A 15559-nucleotide genomic window follows, 5' to 3' on the forward strand; every position below is an offset into this window, starting at 1 on the left:
TATCATCATCATCATCATTATCATCATCATCATCACTTTCATCATCATCATCATCATCACTCATCATAATCATCACTATCTACCTTCACTGTCATCACTCCTAAAGTCATAATTTGCGGTGCCTTCATCATTTTTAGCATCACTATCACCACCAGTCATCATCATTACTACTTTCACCACCACCACAATCATCATCATTTCTACTCATCACCACCACTGTCACCATTACTACCTCTGCCTCCACCACTATCATCATAACTACTACTCTCACCACCACCACTAATACCTCTGCTACCACCACCACCACTACCGTTACCACCACCATTAACACCCCTTATACCACTACCACAGTCACTACCACCCCCACCAGTCACTACCACCAGCACCACCACATCCACCACATCCACCACACCACGCCACAACCTCAGCTACCGCAGGAACCAACTGTCATCCAAATTCTGTCAGCAGACACAAAATCATCAGCAGTGCCTCACCGCAGCCGCCTCCTTCCAGAGAGAGCGTCAGCCACTCCCTCATTGGCCAGTTCGTAGCCAGTGGGAGGGCGGGCTGACGTTCTCGCTCCACCCGACGTGTTTATATCTTGTTCCAGGCGTGTTGTGTACGTGTCTGAGATTGGTTGCGACTGATTCAGGACGATTATGGATGAACTGATTCGTTTTCCTTGTTCATGATTCATTTCTCAGGTTTTGTGGTGTGAATTTGAGAAGTTGGGAGTTTTTTTTTGATGTACGTGATTTCCTTTGCACGTTGGTAATGATTTCTTTTCAGTTTTCACGTAATTTAATCTCCTTTTGGTTAAATGTTCACGTGAGATGCTCCTTTCTTTCCATATTTCACGTAATCACTTGCTCTTTTGGGTGTAATTTTAATATAGGTTGAGTTGTTTATATTCACGTATTTTTACTGATTGATAGTTAAATATTCACGTGGGTTTGTTTTGTCTTGTTCAGTTCTCACGTGATTGCTTCCGCTTCTGTTTTAATTTCCACGTGGATTGCTCTTTTGTATTCATTATTCACGTATTTTCTTTCGTGTTTTGTCTTCATTCAGTTGTTTTCACGTTAGTTTGTTTCGTTCTGTTGTTTACTCTCGACACAGAATTGTTGCAAAGTTTCATGTAACATGTAAACTGTGGTATTTGTTTGCCATAGTGTGTGTGTGTGTGTGTGTGTGTGTGTGTGTGTGTGTGTGTGTGTGTGGTTGGTGCTAGAATAGGTACGGAACTTGTATTGGAAAGTGACATACATGGTGGTGGTGTTGTCATAGCTGTGTTTTGAAAGGGTGTTGGAATGTGTGTGTGTGTGTGTGTGTGTGTGTGTGTGTGTGTGTGTGTGTGTGTGTGTGTGTGTGTGTGTTGTGGCAGTTAACCCTCAGGCCTCACAAGGTTTGCCAGTGATGAGTAAAATCGCCAGGCGAGTTAAACCGTCTGGCGTTTGCTGAAGTTATAATTCTTGAGGTGTAAGGGTGAATCTAAGAAGTGTGTGAGGACAGTGGTAGGTGGTGAGAGTGAAGGAGATGTGGTAGGTGGTGAGAGTGAAGGAGATGTGGTAGGTGGTGAGTGAAGGAGATGTGGTAGGTGTAGAGTGAAGGAGATAGTTGTGACGCGCCGTATTGCAGAAGACGGGCATAAGTGAGTTAGAGAAGAGCGCCCTGAGTGAGTTGGAGAATCAGGTCATCACGACCCTGGGTGCCAGCAAGAAGATTGAGTCGTCCAGCCCCAAGATTGTTGAGTCTACCACCATCAGGAAGGTTGAGTCTGCATCAGCCAGCCCCGTGCCTGTTCCTGTGCGCACACACTCACGCATGTCACGCACGTCATTGCACAGCGACGAGGAGTATACCGCGTCCTCCCCTCCACCACGACCACCCATTCCCGATGATAAAGACATGTATGCTGTGCCACCTCCCAGGCCGCCTGTGCCACGCGAGTATGTTGTCAGAACCCTCTCGCCTGTGCCGCCACCTGAGGCATTTGTTATATCGGCATCAGTGTCAGCGGTGCCGGCCCATCGTGGCATACCCAGGGTAGGTCGGCGTGTCATGCCTCACGCTGGCTTCTATAATATCCACCTACACAAGTCCATCTGCCTCCCCTGCCTCTCTCATCGCCATCATAAATGCTTGAATGACACGTAATGGACAGAGGTGCGTATTATCACCCACAGATGGCTGATAATAAGGCTCCTCAATCCGCTACGTCACAGTCAAGTGTCTGTGAATCCCCAGTGAAGGAAAGGCAGGTGAGGAGAGCAGACTTTTGTAGTTAACTGTTCATGTGAAAGCAGAAATCAGTATCCCACAAGCAGACAAAACCATGGGCCTAAATGCCTATCTCTTCCATGTCATCCCACTGTCAACTCACCCTCTTTCTTACCTTGGAGTTTCTGTTCGCCTATTGTGGCTGGATCATTCACTGGCCGTGGCTTTTGTACGCTGAGGGGGATACTGATTATTGCCTTTGAATGGACAGTACCTGAGTAGCGCTGCCCTGCCCAACTCTACCCAGTAAGGTAGCCGCAGGAGTGGAGCGTCTAGTGACCCCACTTACACCCTCCGTCCAGCCTCGCCTCACGCTGTAGCGGCTGTGTGGCCCACTAACTGGCCCCGTCCCACAACGCCCATCTCATTTAGGACCGTATTTCAGGTGGCATGTCAATCTTCGTAGCACCTCCTCCATAGTAATTTATTCAGCACATTACACCACATTATCCTTTTGTATGTTATGAATGCAAACCACTGGATGTCGATATGGTAGCGATATAAACATACAGGAGAATATTGCAGTGTAGTATGCTAATGGCAAGGGAAGAGGTGTTATACAGTCTTCAGAGCCACCTATAGTGACATTTTAATAGTCTAGTGTATTTCCTGTGCTACTTAGACTACCACAGTTTTGTAGCCCAGTGTAGCCCGGCCTCCAGTGAGTCCCTTGGCTGGGCTACATTTGTCCAGTGTCTCCCTCCCCCCTCCCAGCCCCCATGTGTGGTGTTGTGAGGCAGCGTTAACCCCTCAGACTAATCCTGTGTTGCTGGGGTGATGGTGCAGGGGGGTGTTATGATGAGGCAGGGAGTGATGTGGGTGATAATATAGTGTTCTGGTTCGATAAGGAAGCTTACAAACACCTCTTCCCCACCGATTTATTCCTGATTCTACTCCACTGCACTGTTCTTGTGTGTTGTTTATGCAATCTATGTTGATATTGAAGACACAAGAAGCAGACCAGGGGGTAGTAGTGGGTAGTTTGGAAAATAAATCGTTAAGGAAGAGATGTTAGGGAGCCTCCTTACCCGACTGGAGTACAAACCAGGGACAGAAGCGGATCCTGGCTAGGCAGTGACCGTCATCTCAAACAGAGCCCCGCGGATGACCCGTTCGTGCGGCCGCCATCCGGAGGCCCCGTCAAGAGGAACGACGCGGAGTATCGCTGGGTTGCGGACACGACCAGATATGAAATGTGTGAGGTGGTGGATGAGACGCCGGTGGAGGTTGTGGAGGAGCCCGTTGTCGTGAGTACCTCCGGGGTGACCTAATGTGTGCCTCCTGGAGTGACCTAACACGCACAACACCCGCCGTGACCTCATCTCGTGCAGCTCACGTGTAGTTTGGCGTAACATTGTATTACCTTATTTGAACTGACTCGTGTGTGGTTTGACATAACCTTATATAACCGTATTTAACTCTGTGTGTGTGTGTGTGTGTGTGTGTGTGTGTGTGTGTGTGTGTGTGGTGTGGATTGCCCTAACAGACATAACAGCGTGTGCGTTGTGTGGCATAACGAAATCTTTAAATGACCCGATTTGGTGTGGCATAACCTGAAATTCCTTTGACCCTATCTGACCTTACTGGTATGATATGGTGTAGGAATGAATACGCACACGTGTACACCAGTTACACAGATACACAGACCAATTATACACACACACAGAGACCAGCTGGCAGCGCAGTTTCTTGGCAGTGACGAGGCAGCACATATAAGAGAGTCAGTCAGCAGGTGTAACGAAGTATTTACCGCCTTTCATTAATCTCTGAGTCTACCTGTCTTCCCTTTTGAGAGCAGAGCTGGCTTTATCATCGCCCCAGAATTTGCGTGTGTGTGTGTGTGTGTGTGTGTGTGTGTGTGTGTGTGTGTGTGTGTGTGTGTGTGTGTGTGTGTGTGTGTGAGTGGAGCGGGAGAGAGGGAGAGGAAGACCAGGAATGAGATGGAGGGATGGAACGAAGAGGTATATGAGAGACGGGGGTGTGAATTGGGAGCAGGGCAGTGAAATGGCGGGGAACAGGGTGACGTGAAGGCGATTAGTTTGTGGCCACCCCGTATAAGGGATTAAGGCGTCTGGCAATAGATAGATAGATAGAGTGTGTGTGTGAGTGTGTGTGTGTGTGTGTGTGTGTGTGTGTGTGTGTGTGTGTGTGTGTGTGTGTGTGTGTGTGTGTGTTCCAGGGATGGCTTAGATTAGTTACAATTTAATGGTTTGTTTTCCACTCTCTCTCTCTCTCTCTCTCTCTCTCTCTCTCTCTCTCTCATTCCTACAACTCTTCCATCCTCTCTTCCCTTTCCCTCCATCACCCTCCTGTCTTCTCTCACTCTTTTCCTTCCCTCTCCTCCCTCCATTCCGTCTCTCCTCCTCTCTCTCTCTCTCTCTCTCTCTCTCTCTCTCTCTCTCTCTCTCTCTCACATTACCCTTCATCGTTCTCTCTCTCCTTCTCTTTCTCCTCTTCCTCTCATCACCATCCCTCTTCCTCCTCCACCCCATCTTTCCTCTCCTAATTCTTCTTCCCTCCCCCAGCCTTCCTCTTCTTCCTCCTCCTCCTCCTCCTCCTCCTAGTCACCTTGTTAGCGAAGTGTTGAATGCTATGGGCTTAACGTGTGTGTGTGTGTGTGTGTGTGTGTGTTAAGCCTCCTATAACTCATGTGTGTATGTATGTATGTATTTATGTATGTGTGTGTATGTATGTGTGTTGACAGGCTTTCTTTAACTCATATCTGTGTGTGTGTGTATGTGTGTATGTATGTATGTGGGCATTGTCTTGAGAGCGAACTGGTTTTAAATAACGAAAATTGAATAGAAAATGATATGTTAAGCTGAAATAGCCGAAGAAAAACGTATAATTCGTTTTAAATGGCAAAAAAATGATGCTTTCTTGCTTTCCGTTCGAGTTTCGTATCCAGCATGTTCTATACGCGTTCGAATTTGAAGCGAGGGAGATGTTTACGTGTGATTCTCTCTCTTTGACCATTAGTCTTGTTTTTATATAGATATTTTTTGCTTTTCTTGTGTATAGTCACCGATTTCTGCGTCTCAAAATTCGTCTTCCTCCTTTTGTATATATATGGATAAACACACACACACACACACACACACACACACACACACACACACACACACACACACACACACGACTGTAGATGCATACGTAAATAGTTATAGGTAGACAGTTAGATGGAGAAATGTGCGCAACTCTACGGAATGTACGCCCCACATTTCGCCTACTATGCCGTCCACGCTTCTTTCGTTCTGGCGTGTTTTGATGCTGTATTTATGATGCTTGGTGTTTTTCTGGCATATTTATTTATTTATTTATTGCTGTATATATGATGCTGTTTTTTTTTGCCTGTAGATGAAGGTTTGTATATGTTTTGTGTTGTTGTTTTTGATAGTAATGTTTTGCTGTACCGTTTTATTTATATTTGCTTTATTTTAGCTTGGTGGAAGGTGGTGGCGACCATCATCCACTCACTTGATGTAGTGCTCCCCACGTCTTCCTTCACCTTTATCATTCTTTTTCTGTCTGCTCTCCTTTCTTCCATATTTCCTGTCACTTTATAACTCTTCTTTCCTTTTCAGGTGGCTTTACATTGAATGACAAGCTTAATGGTTTCCTATAAGCCAGGAAACCATTTACAACGCTGGGTGGTAACCATATAACCAATCCATACGTGTTCCCTACTTGTCAGCAAGTGGGTTGGTGGAGGGTTAGTGCCCCTCCCCGTAAAACAACTAACTCACAAATGGCCACCCCATATGAGATTGTGGCGTCTGGCTATAGATAGATAGAAAGATAGATAGGTAGGTGGATATTCATATTATATTGCCTCCAAATTATTCACCTTCCAAATTATTCCTGCCGCAGAGACAGGAGAAGCTGCGCAGTCCCGCTCTTGTGCGCAAGTTGGTGAGTCAGACGTGCGCAGGTTCCGTTGCACGCACAGATGTTCAAATTAATTCGGTTGGGGACTCACAGATTGGCAACACAAACTTACTCATTGGATTGACTCACAGATTACCTTAATGACTCACCAATTACGCTGATGGGAACACTAATTGGATGTTAATTGGGTCCACTCACGGATTATCATATTACCTCGGTCCGAGACTCACAAATTGGCTGCTCTGACTTACTCATTGGATTAACTCATGGATTATCTCAGTTACTCACAAATTATTCGGTCTGGAACTCACTAATTGGCTCTTAATTCGGTCTGGAACTCACTAATTGGCTCTTAATTCGGTCTGGAACTCACTAATTGGCTCTTAATTCGGTCTGGAACTCACTAATTGGCCCTTAATTCGGTCTGGAACTCACAAATTGGTTCTTAATTCGGTCTGGAACTCACTAATTGGCTCATTCGGTCTGGAACTCACAAATTTGCTCTTAATTCGGTCTGGAACTCACTAATTGGCTCTTATTCGGTATGGAACTCACTAATTGGCCCTTAATTCGGTCTGGAACTCACTAATTGACCCTTAATTCGGTCTGGAACTCACAAATTGGCCCTTAATTCGTTCTGGAACTCACTAATTGGCTCTTATTCGGTCTGGAACTCACTAATTGGCCCTTAATTCGGTCTGGAACTCACTAATTGGTTCTTAATTCGGTCTGGAACTCACAAATTGGCCCTTAATTCGGTCTGGAACTCACAAATCCTCTCAGTTATTCGGTTGAGGACTGACACTATATCTTCTTAAGGTACTCACAAATTGGCTAAGAGGCAGGACACTCACAGCTCGTTGGTAAATATTCAATAACACAAAATTAATCTACGGTGACTCACAATTCCAGGAGTTTTCATCGACTTACAACACCTCCAGCTCTCAAAAATGCTCCTTCTCATAATTTTGACCCAGTTCCCTCGGGTGAAAGCAAGCGGTGATGTGGGGTGGTGTTTGGCATGAAGGTAGCGATTAACTTAACTGCATCCGAATATTGTAAGGAGTTTCACTTTATTCCTCCGTTTCTAGGGAAAATAAATCGCTTGAAGGTAAGTGCTTGACGTATTGTACATTTGATCTCTACTTAACATAGATCCGAGGCAGTTTAGCGGTGTATTTATAGCGATTTTGTGGTGTGACCCGACGCAGTGTGACGTCACGGGTGCTAATATTAGCGGGTGGCTAGGCATTGTTGGGTGAATATATGTTGTGTTGTGGGGGGAGGGGGAATGCTCTCTCTCTCTCTCTCTCTCTCTCTCTCTCCCTGTCGCCTCCTCTTCACCCCTCACGTTGCTATTGTGAGATTTGGAGAGAGAGAGAGAGAGAGAGATGGGGAGAGAGAGAGAGAGAGAGAGAGAGAGAGATGGGGAGAGAGAGGGAGGGAGGGGGAGGTATGGCGTAGGTGGGGGTATTCTGAGACATTTCAACCTTGACTTCAAACCCCCTCCCCTCCCCCACCTCCCCTCCCCTTCCCTCCCCTCCCCTCCCCTCCCCTCCCCTCCCCTCCCCTCCCCTCATTAGTACCCTGCCTCCCCCACCCTTCATTCTCTTCCATATTTCCTCTTCTCTTCTTCCTCCTCCTCCTCCTCCTCCTTTTCTTTTCCTCCTCCTCCCTCTTCCTCCTCCCCCTCCCCCTCCCCCCTCTCGTTTAATGTGTGTGTGTGTGTGTGTGTGTATTTTTGTATATGGACGTTTGTGTATGTATGTTTCTGCATGTGAGTATTTGTGTATGTATGTTTTGTGTGCGTTTTTCCTGCATTCGTTCATTTGAGAGAGAGAGAGAGAGAGAGAGAGAGAGAGAGAGAGAGAGAGAGAGAGAGAGAGAGAGAGAGAGAATGAATTAGCAGCAGGAAAGTAAGTGAAATGTGGCGATTTATTTCCGTAGAGTTACACTCATTTTCTCTCTCTCTCTCTCTCTCTCTCTCTCTCGTTGTGTGTGTGTGTGTGTGTGTGTGTGTGTGTGTGTGTGTGTGTGTGTGTGTGTGTGTGTGTCCATACATCTATATTTGTATAATCCGTGAGATACAGAGGGAGGGGGAAGTAACAGGTGGATTGGGAGGGAGTGAGAAGCAAGTGGAGAGAGAGAGAGAGAGAGAGAGAGAGAGAGGAAGCAGAGTTAGATAGGGAGGGGCAGTGAAAGGACAGGTAGGGAGGGGGAGGGGTGAGAGGGAGGGGAAGGGGGAGAGGGAGGTGGGGGAGGGGGTGAGAGGGAGGGGAGAGGGGAGGGGGTGGGAAAGCATATATAACCCCACCCTCGACTAACACCCTCAGTCTTGCTCTCTCTCACGGCTGGTGCAGGTGAGGCCCCCCCCCCGACCCACCCCACCCTCGTCCTATCACCACACTGTCACCATCAGGGACTATCACCAGGACTATCTTCAAGACTATCCCACCCAGCGTTTACTATCACCATCAGGGACTATCTCCACTACTATCACCATCAGGGACTATCACCACTACTATCACCATCAGGGACTATCTCCACTACTATCACCATCAGGGACTATCACCAGGACTATCACCATCAGGGACTATCACCACTACTATCACCATCAGGGACTATCATACTATCACCATCAGGGACTATCTCCAGGACTATCCACTCTTCATTCAAGATTATCACCATTCTGGACTATCCATTGAAAACTACTATCACCAGAACTATCACCAGCAAGGACTATCACGGAACTATTTAAGACTATCAGGATTATGGGGTTATAACTGGACTCCTTCGCGCGATGGCACTGATGTGAAGAGGGAAGAGAACTGCCCGTTTATACAAAGGAGGATGGTGCTCTATTACTATTCTATATTTCCTGGACTACCACTATCAGGGACTATCACCACTGAGGACTGTCACCATACAAGACTATTTCCAGACTATCACCATCACCAGCTGTCACCTACAATTGCATACTACTCGTGCTGCATCACTACTCTCACCACTATCACCACCAGGACTATCACTACTCTCACCACTATCACCACCAGGACTATCACCACTAAGGAATAACTTCAGGATAGTCACCATTAAGGACTATCACTATTCAAGACTATCACCTCGACCATATCACTATCATTGCTATTATCGTGAACTATCAAGACTCTCTCTCTCTCTCTCTCTCTCTCTCTCTCTCTCTCATCACAACTATCACCATCACCACCTCTCTGGCACCCCTCCCCCTCTCCTCCCGTACACCCCCCCCTAATGTAAACAAAAGCGGTGTTGCCAAACTAAGTCATGCGCAGACGTAAACACGGGTGACCTTCCTTCGTCCTGGGATTCAAATTCGTCCTATTCCTCACTCGTGTCGTTTGGACTGGGGAAAAAAAAGTACCCTCCCCTCCCACCAGCACACCCTTCTCTGCCCCCGTCGTCCTTCGTCCTTGAATAAAGATAATAATAATAATGAATCCCTCTCGTAGTCATCCATCGTCCTGGGATTCAAAGTAATTTCGTAGCTCATTCCTGTTCGTCCTAGAAAAAAGCAAGCCTCCCCTTCCTTCCCATGCCCCGGTCGTCCTTCGTCCTAGGTTTCAAAATGATCTTTGTTTTCCCAGGATTAATAATTTCATGCAGGGGGAAGAAACCCACTTTTTCCAGTAATATAAGGCAGGATTTTAAACGTTCAATTCCCAGCATCCCCGACGGTACCATCTCGTTCATCCTGGGAGCGAAAAGTAGCCCTTCATTCAGTATTTTAAAGGCGGGAATTAACTGTTATCTTTCCCAGTAGGTTCAAGGAATGTAAACAATGATTCGCGGGGGTATGAGAAAGTTTGCTAAATCGCATACACGGATGTAATGAGGAAATATTAATGTAGAAACTAATGGAAGGATTTTAAGACCAAATTTAATCACAGAAATTTTTTGAGATAATTATTTGAGCCGACGAAACCGTAGAGAAATAATTAAATATACTCTGAACGTTGAATCTGTTAATCTAATCTATCTGGCAGAGTAGAATCGAGTGAGAGGGTCCTGTTAGCAGATAAAAATAATGTTCGTAATTTATGGCGCTGAGATTATTGAAAGATTTAAATGAACTAACTAAATCGTAGAGAATGAGAGGATTTAATTGTGTGTGTGTGTGTGTGTGTGTGTGTGTGTGAACTTAGAATCGAATGATAGGATTTTCTTTACCATATTTAAATCTAGAAACAAATGAAGGCGTTCCATAATCAAAATTTTACCTTTGAAGTTAATGAAAGACTAACATGACACTCTTGAACCATAGAATATTAGTAAAAGAAATATTTGAAATTAACGTAGACCCAGATGCATTGGTTTTCCTAGCAAATTTGAACTTAGATCATGTTTTAGAAGGATTTTGAACTTAGAACCTAAAGAAAATAATTAAAACAGAGAGTTAGATAATAGAGAATGCTTAGTTGTGTATTTTTGAACTTAGAAAATTAATGAAGGTTTATTTAAAGTAGTAACGGAGTCTATTATTGTTGTTGGTGGTAGTTGGTGAGAGGAGGAGCTATAATTATATGCTGTGGGCTTATGGTTGCAGCTGGTGCCTCTCTCTCTCTCTCTCTCTCTCTCTCTCTCTCTCTCTCTCTCTCTCTCTCTCTCTCTCTCTCTCACACACAGTTTATGTCTATCTGTGTCTGTCTTCCTTTAATGTGCATTCACACACACATATTCTCTGTCTGTCTGTCTCTCTCTCTCTCTCTCTCGCCTCCTGCCAACACCTGGTAGGGCAATCCACTGTAACCCCACTGTTTGGTGTGTGTGTGTGAGAGAGAGAGAGAGAGAGAGAGAGAGAGAGAGAGAGAGAGAGAGAGAGAGGTAAGGATGATAGGAAGAGGAAAACAGGTAAGGAATATGAGAGAGAGAGAGAGAGAGAGAGACCATTCATCTTAAGATTTGGCTCAGTATCTCCACTTTCCTCTCTCTCTCTCTCTCTCTCTCTCTCTCTCTCTCTCTCTCTCTCTTTCCTCCTCCTCCTCCTCCTCCTCCTCCTCCTCCTCCTCCTCTTTCCCTTCTTGTATAAATAAACAGTTTGTCTCATACGTCTTAGCTCTCTCTCTCTCTCTCTCTCTCTCTCTCTCTCTCTCTCATCTGACATCATTCTCTATTTCTCGTGAAGTCTCTCTCTCCCCCCCCCCTCATCTCCCTCATCCCTTCTCACTCCTCTTTCCTCCGGTCTCTCCTGTTTTCCCTCCACTACCTTTCCTTTCCTCTCCCCCCAGCTCAATCTCATCTAACCAACCTATCTTGACTCATCCCAGCCTAACCCATCCCAGCCTAACCCATCCCAGCTCATCCCAGTCCAACATACCCCAGCCTACCCCATCCCGGCTCATTTTAGTCCAATGCATCCCAGCTTAACCCATCCCAGCGCATCCTAGTTCAACACATCCCAGCCTAACCCATCCCAGCTCATCCCAGCCCAGCACATCCCAGCTTAACCCATCCCAGCTCATCCTAGTCCAACATGACCTCATCTAGTCCAATCTAATCATGTCTAGCTTTGCCTGACCCGACCTGACCTATTCTGACCTTCCTCACCTTACCCTGACCTCCAATCCACCTCCTTTTAGCCTACCCTGACCTCACTACTTCCAACGTTAATTTAACCTAGCTTCGCTTGTCGCAACCCAGCCTACCCCACCCTAACCCCACTTACCCCACCCCAACCCAACCCAGTGCATCCCAACCCGTCCCCTATCCCGACCCAGCTCACCCTGCCCTGACCTTGCGTGTGCCGCCCCCAGATCAACGCCAGCAGCCTCCAGACGCAGGTGGACTCCGCCTACGCCAAGCCACACAAGCCCAAGCCACCGTCGCCGCCCGCCCCGCCCTCACCGCCCAAGCAGCCCACCCCGTCACCCCCGAAGCAACCCACGCCCTCGCCCACGCCGTCCCCCGCGCCGGCCAACCAGCTGGACTGTATGCTTGGTTCCTTGGCCACACACATGACGGAACAAGGCGTAACCACCACGCAGAAGGGCTGCTGCACCGCCTGCCACAAGCCCATCGTGGGACAGGTTGGAAGCTTCACCTCTCCTTCTCAGTCTCTATTTGTATTTGCTGTCTACCCGTCTCTCTATCTCTTCCCCTTCACCTCTCTTTCTCAGTCTCTGTGTGTGTGTGTCTGTCTATCGCTCCCTCTTTCTATTCCCCTTCATCTCTCCTTCTCAGTCTCTGTTTGTATTTGCTCTCTATCGCTCTCTCTTTCCATTCCTCTCCTTTATCATCTTCATATTGCTCTCTCCTTCTCTCTTTTCCCTTCATATTGTCATTCTTTTTCTTTAAATTTGCTGTCTCTTGCTTTCTTCTCCCTTCCTTCATATTCCCTTCTTGAACTTGCTGTCGTTTCCCTTCTAGTCTCTCCCTCTCTCTCTCTCTCTCTCTCTCTCTCTCTCTCTCTCATTCTGTATTATTTTGATTCACTCTGGCTGTTAAATCTCTAAGTAATTGAACTGCAGTATATTTGATGCAGTTGTCGTATATTTGGCTTATATGTATTATTTATATGTAGTGTAACATTGTAACTAATTCATTTTTCCCTTGTGTGTGTGTGTGTGTGTGTGGATCCATGTATGTTTATTGATGCGACTGTTCGTGGTGTCTGTGCATTGGTGTGGCCGTGATGTGTACGTGACGTGTGTGCAATGGTGTGACCTTAACGTGTACATGACGTGTGTGCAATGGTATGGTCCTAACGTGTACTGTATGTGACGTGTGTGCAATGGTGGTGTGACCTTAACGTGTATGTGACGTGTGTGCAATGGTATGGTCCTAACGTGTACTGTATGTGACGTGTGTGCAATGGTGTGACCGTAACGTGTACATGACGTGTGTGCAACGGTGCGAATGATCTTGCAACACAGGTGATAACGGCTTTGGGGAAGACTTGGCATCCGGAGCACTTCACCTGCTCGCACTGCAATCAGGAGCTGGGCACGCGCAACTTCTTCGAGCGTGAGGGAAAGCCATACTGCGAACACGACTATCACGAACTCTTCTCCCCACGTTGTGCCTACTGCAACGGGCCCATCCTTGACGTGAGTACCAGGCAGGCAGGTGGAGAGGCAGGCAGGAGGTGATGGGAAGGAGTTGAGTAGGAAGGGAGACGAAAGGTAGTGGAGGGAAGGAATGGGTTAGGGAGGAAGGGGAGAGGTAGTGGAGGGAAGGAATAGGGTAGGGGGCAGGCAGGAGGTAGTGGAGGGAAGGAATGGGGTAGGGAGGTAGGCAGGAGGTAGTGGAGGGAAGGAATGGGTAGGGAGGGAGGCAGGCAGGAGGTAGTAGAGGGAAGGAATGGGGTAGGGAGGGAGGAAAGCTGATATATAGTGTTAGGGAAGAACGTAAAGGAGGCAAGGAGGAAAGCAAAGTGTAGTGGAGAGAATGTAGGAGGTAAGGAGGGAGGGGAGATGGCATAGTGAGTATAAAGGAAAGTGAGAGATTAGCCAGGAGAGTGTGTATGGAGGAGAGGGGGAAGGGGAGGCCGAGGATGAGGTAGGGGGATGGAGTGGAGACGTGTATGAATGAGGGAGGTGCAAATTTAAGAGAGGGCAGCTGGATTTAAGGCGTCTGGCTGTAGATAGTTAGGTGAAGGACTTAATACGGCTCTAGCACAATGCCCCTGACCCAATCTGACCTCGTCCACCGGCACCGTCTCTCCCGACCAGAAATGCGTGACTGCCCTGGACAAGACGTGGCATCCAGAGCACTTCTTCTGCGCGCAATGCGGCAACACGTTCGGCGAAGAGGGATTCCACGAGAGGGATGGCAAGCCGTACTGCAGGGAGGACTACTTCAACATGTTCGCTCCGAAATGCGGCGGCTGCAACTCACCCATCATGGAGAACTACATTTCCGCCCTCAATGCTCAGTGGCATCCCGAGTGCTTCGTCTGCAGGGTGAGTAACGCCGCTTCTTTGCCTTCATCTCTAGTATGGTTTCAGTGTCTTTCTGTGTTATGTTTCTGTGTTCCTTTTGGTATGTTTCAGCATTTTATTTCCTTGTTTCAGTCTGGATCCTTTAGTGTTTTACTGTTCCGTTGGCATCATGTTTATTCTTGAAGCTTGTCTCCTATGTTTCAGTGTTTTGTGTCATTTTATCTATTAATTTAGGTTTTATATAGTCGTAAGCTAATTATCTCTGTTCTTTACTGTTTTTTTACTGTTTCTTGCACTTGTGATGCCCCAGTCTTTTATGTTCCCTGCAGTCTTGAGTTTAATCTGTCCCACATTCACTGTCTCATCATCCCAGCTCATTATAACCACGTGTGTGTACTGCATCATGTTCCCTGAGCTTTTAATCTTCATGACTTAGTTTCTTTTACCTTCGTCTTCTTAGTTCGTGATCTCATTCTTTGCGTCGCCCCTCCATGTCCTCTTCACCCTTCACTTTTACTAGGTGTTTTTGTCTCACTGTCTCGTCTCTTTAGCTCATTACCTCAGAGTTGTGCTTCATCACCGGGCTTCAGGTTGCTCCATGATTCACGCTCTTGGCTCACCTTCTGACTTTCCTTTTAAGCTTTCTGTCACGTCCTGTCTGCTTCACACCTGCCTCAGTGTCCTACTTTGGGCGTCTTTCATTTGTTTTGGTCCCGTTGTTTTGTGGGATGTCTGTCGGGAGGTTGGTAATTGGTTCGCTTTGTTATTTCTCTGATCTGTTTATATTCCTACAAGTCTTCTCTTCTCATTCGTCTTTTCATAATCCTGTCAGCCTTCTACATTGGCTCACTCCTCTAGCTTCTCTGATCTGTTTATTTTCCTACAAGTGTTCTCATCTCATTCGTATTTCCATCTTCCTGTCAGCCTTCCACATTGGCTCATTCTTCTTGCTTCTCTGATCTCTATATGTTCCCCACAATTCTTCTCTCATTCACATCTTCATATAACTGTCAACCTTCCTCACTCACACTTTCCCCATCAGATCCACTCACGCACAACCTGTTAGTCTGGCAAGCTGTTGGATTGGTTGTGCAACAGCCAATATTAGCCTCGTAAAACTCAACACAAAGTCTTAATGAAAATGGTTTGATTAGCCTTGACATAAAGTAGAGCACACACACACACACACACACACACACACACACACACACACACACACACACACACACACACACACACACACACACACCTGGCAGCTGCAGAGGCCGTAACTAAACATAATAAAATTTCTGACAGTAGTGAGAAATATATGAATTAGCTGAAGGGGGTAGACGACATCATTTTATGGCCAAGCAGTGGGCTAAAGTTTGAATCCACCCTAAAATACCCACACATCTCACAAACTTCACTCCATAACATCGCCAAAAAGATCATATACCTTTTTTTATGCTCACACTACATGCCGTTTCACTGTC

General features: G+C 46.6%; 1 protein-coding gene across 2 annotated transcripts in view; it reads left to right on the plus strand.

Moving 5' to 3' along the window:
• LOC145397506 (uncharacterized) overlaps positions 1-15559 on the plus strand; it is a 47700-nt gene that overhangs the window by 28525 nt on the left and 3616 nt on the right. For both annotated transcript variants that reach the window (XM_080270575.1, XM_080270576.1), the window contains 5 exons: positions 1639-2046; positions 3375-3527; positions 11958-12230; positions 13077-13250; positions 13875-14105. In XM_080270575.1, the coding sequence (XP_080126701.1) occupies positions 1639-2046; positions 3375-3527; positions 11958-12230; positions 13077-13250; positions 13875-14105 (1239 nt within the window). The remainder of the gene's footprint in view (positions 1-1638; positions 2047-3374; positions 3528-11957; positions 12231-13076; positions 13251-13874; positions 14106-15559) is intronic.

This window comes from Coenobita brevimanus, chromosome 41 (genome assembly GCF_032717465.1).
Source record: "Coenobita brevimanus isolate Jiangsu-jjx chromosome 41, ASM3271746v2, whole genome shotgun sequence".
Taxonomy (NCBI): Eukaryota; Metazoa; Arthropoda; class Malacostraca; order Decapoda; family Coenobitidae; genus Coenobita; species Coenobita brevimanus.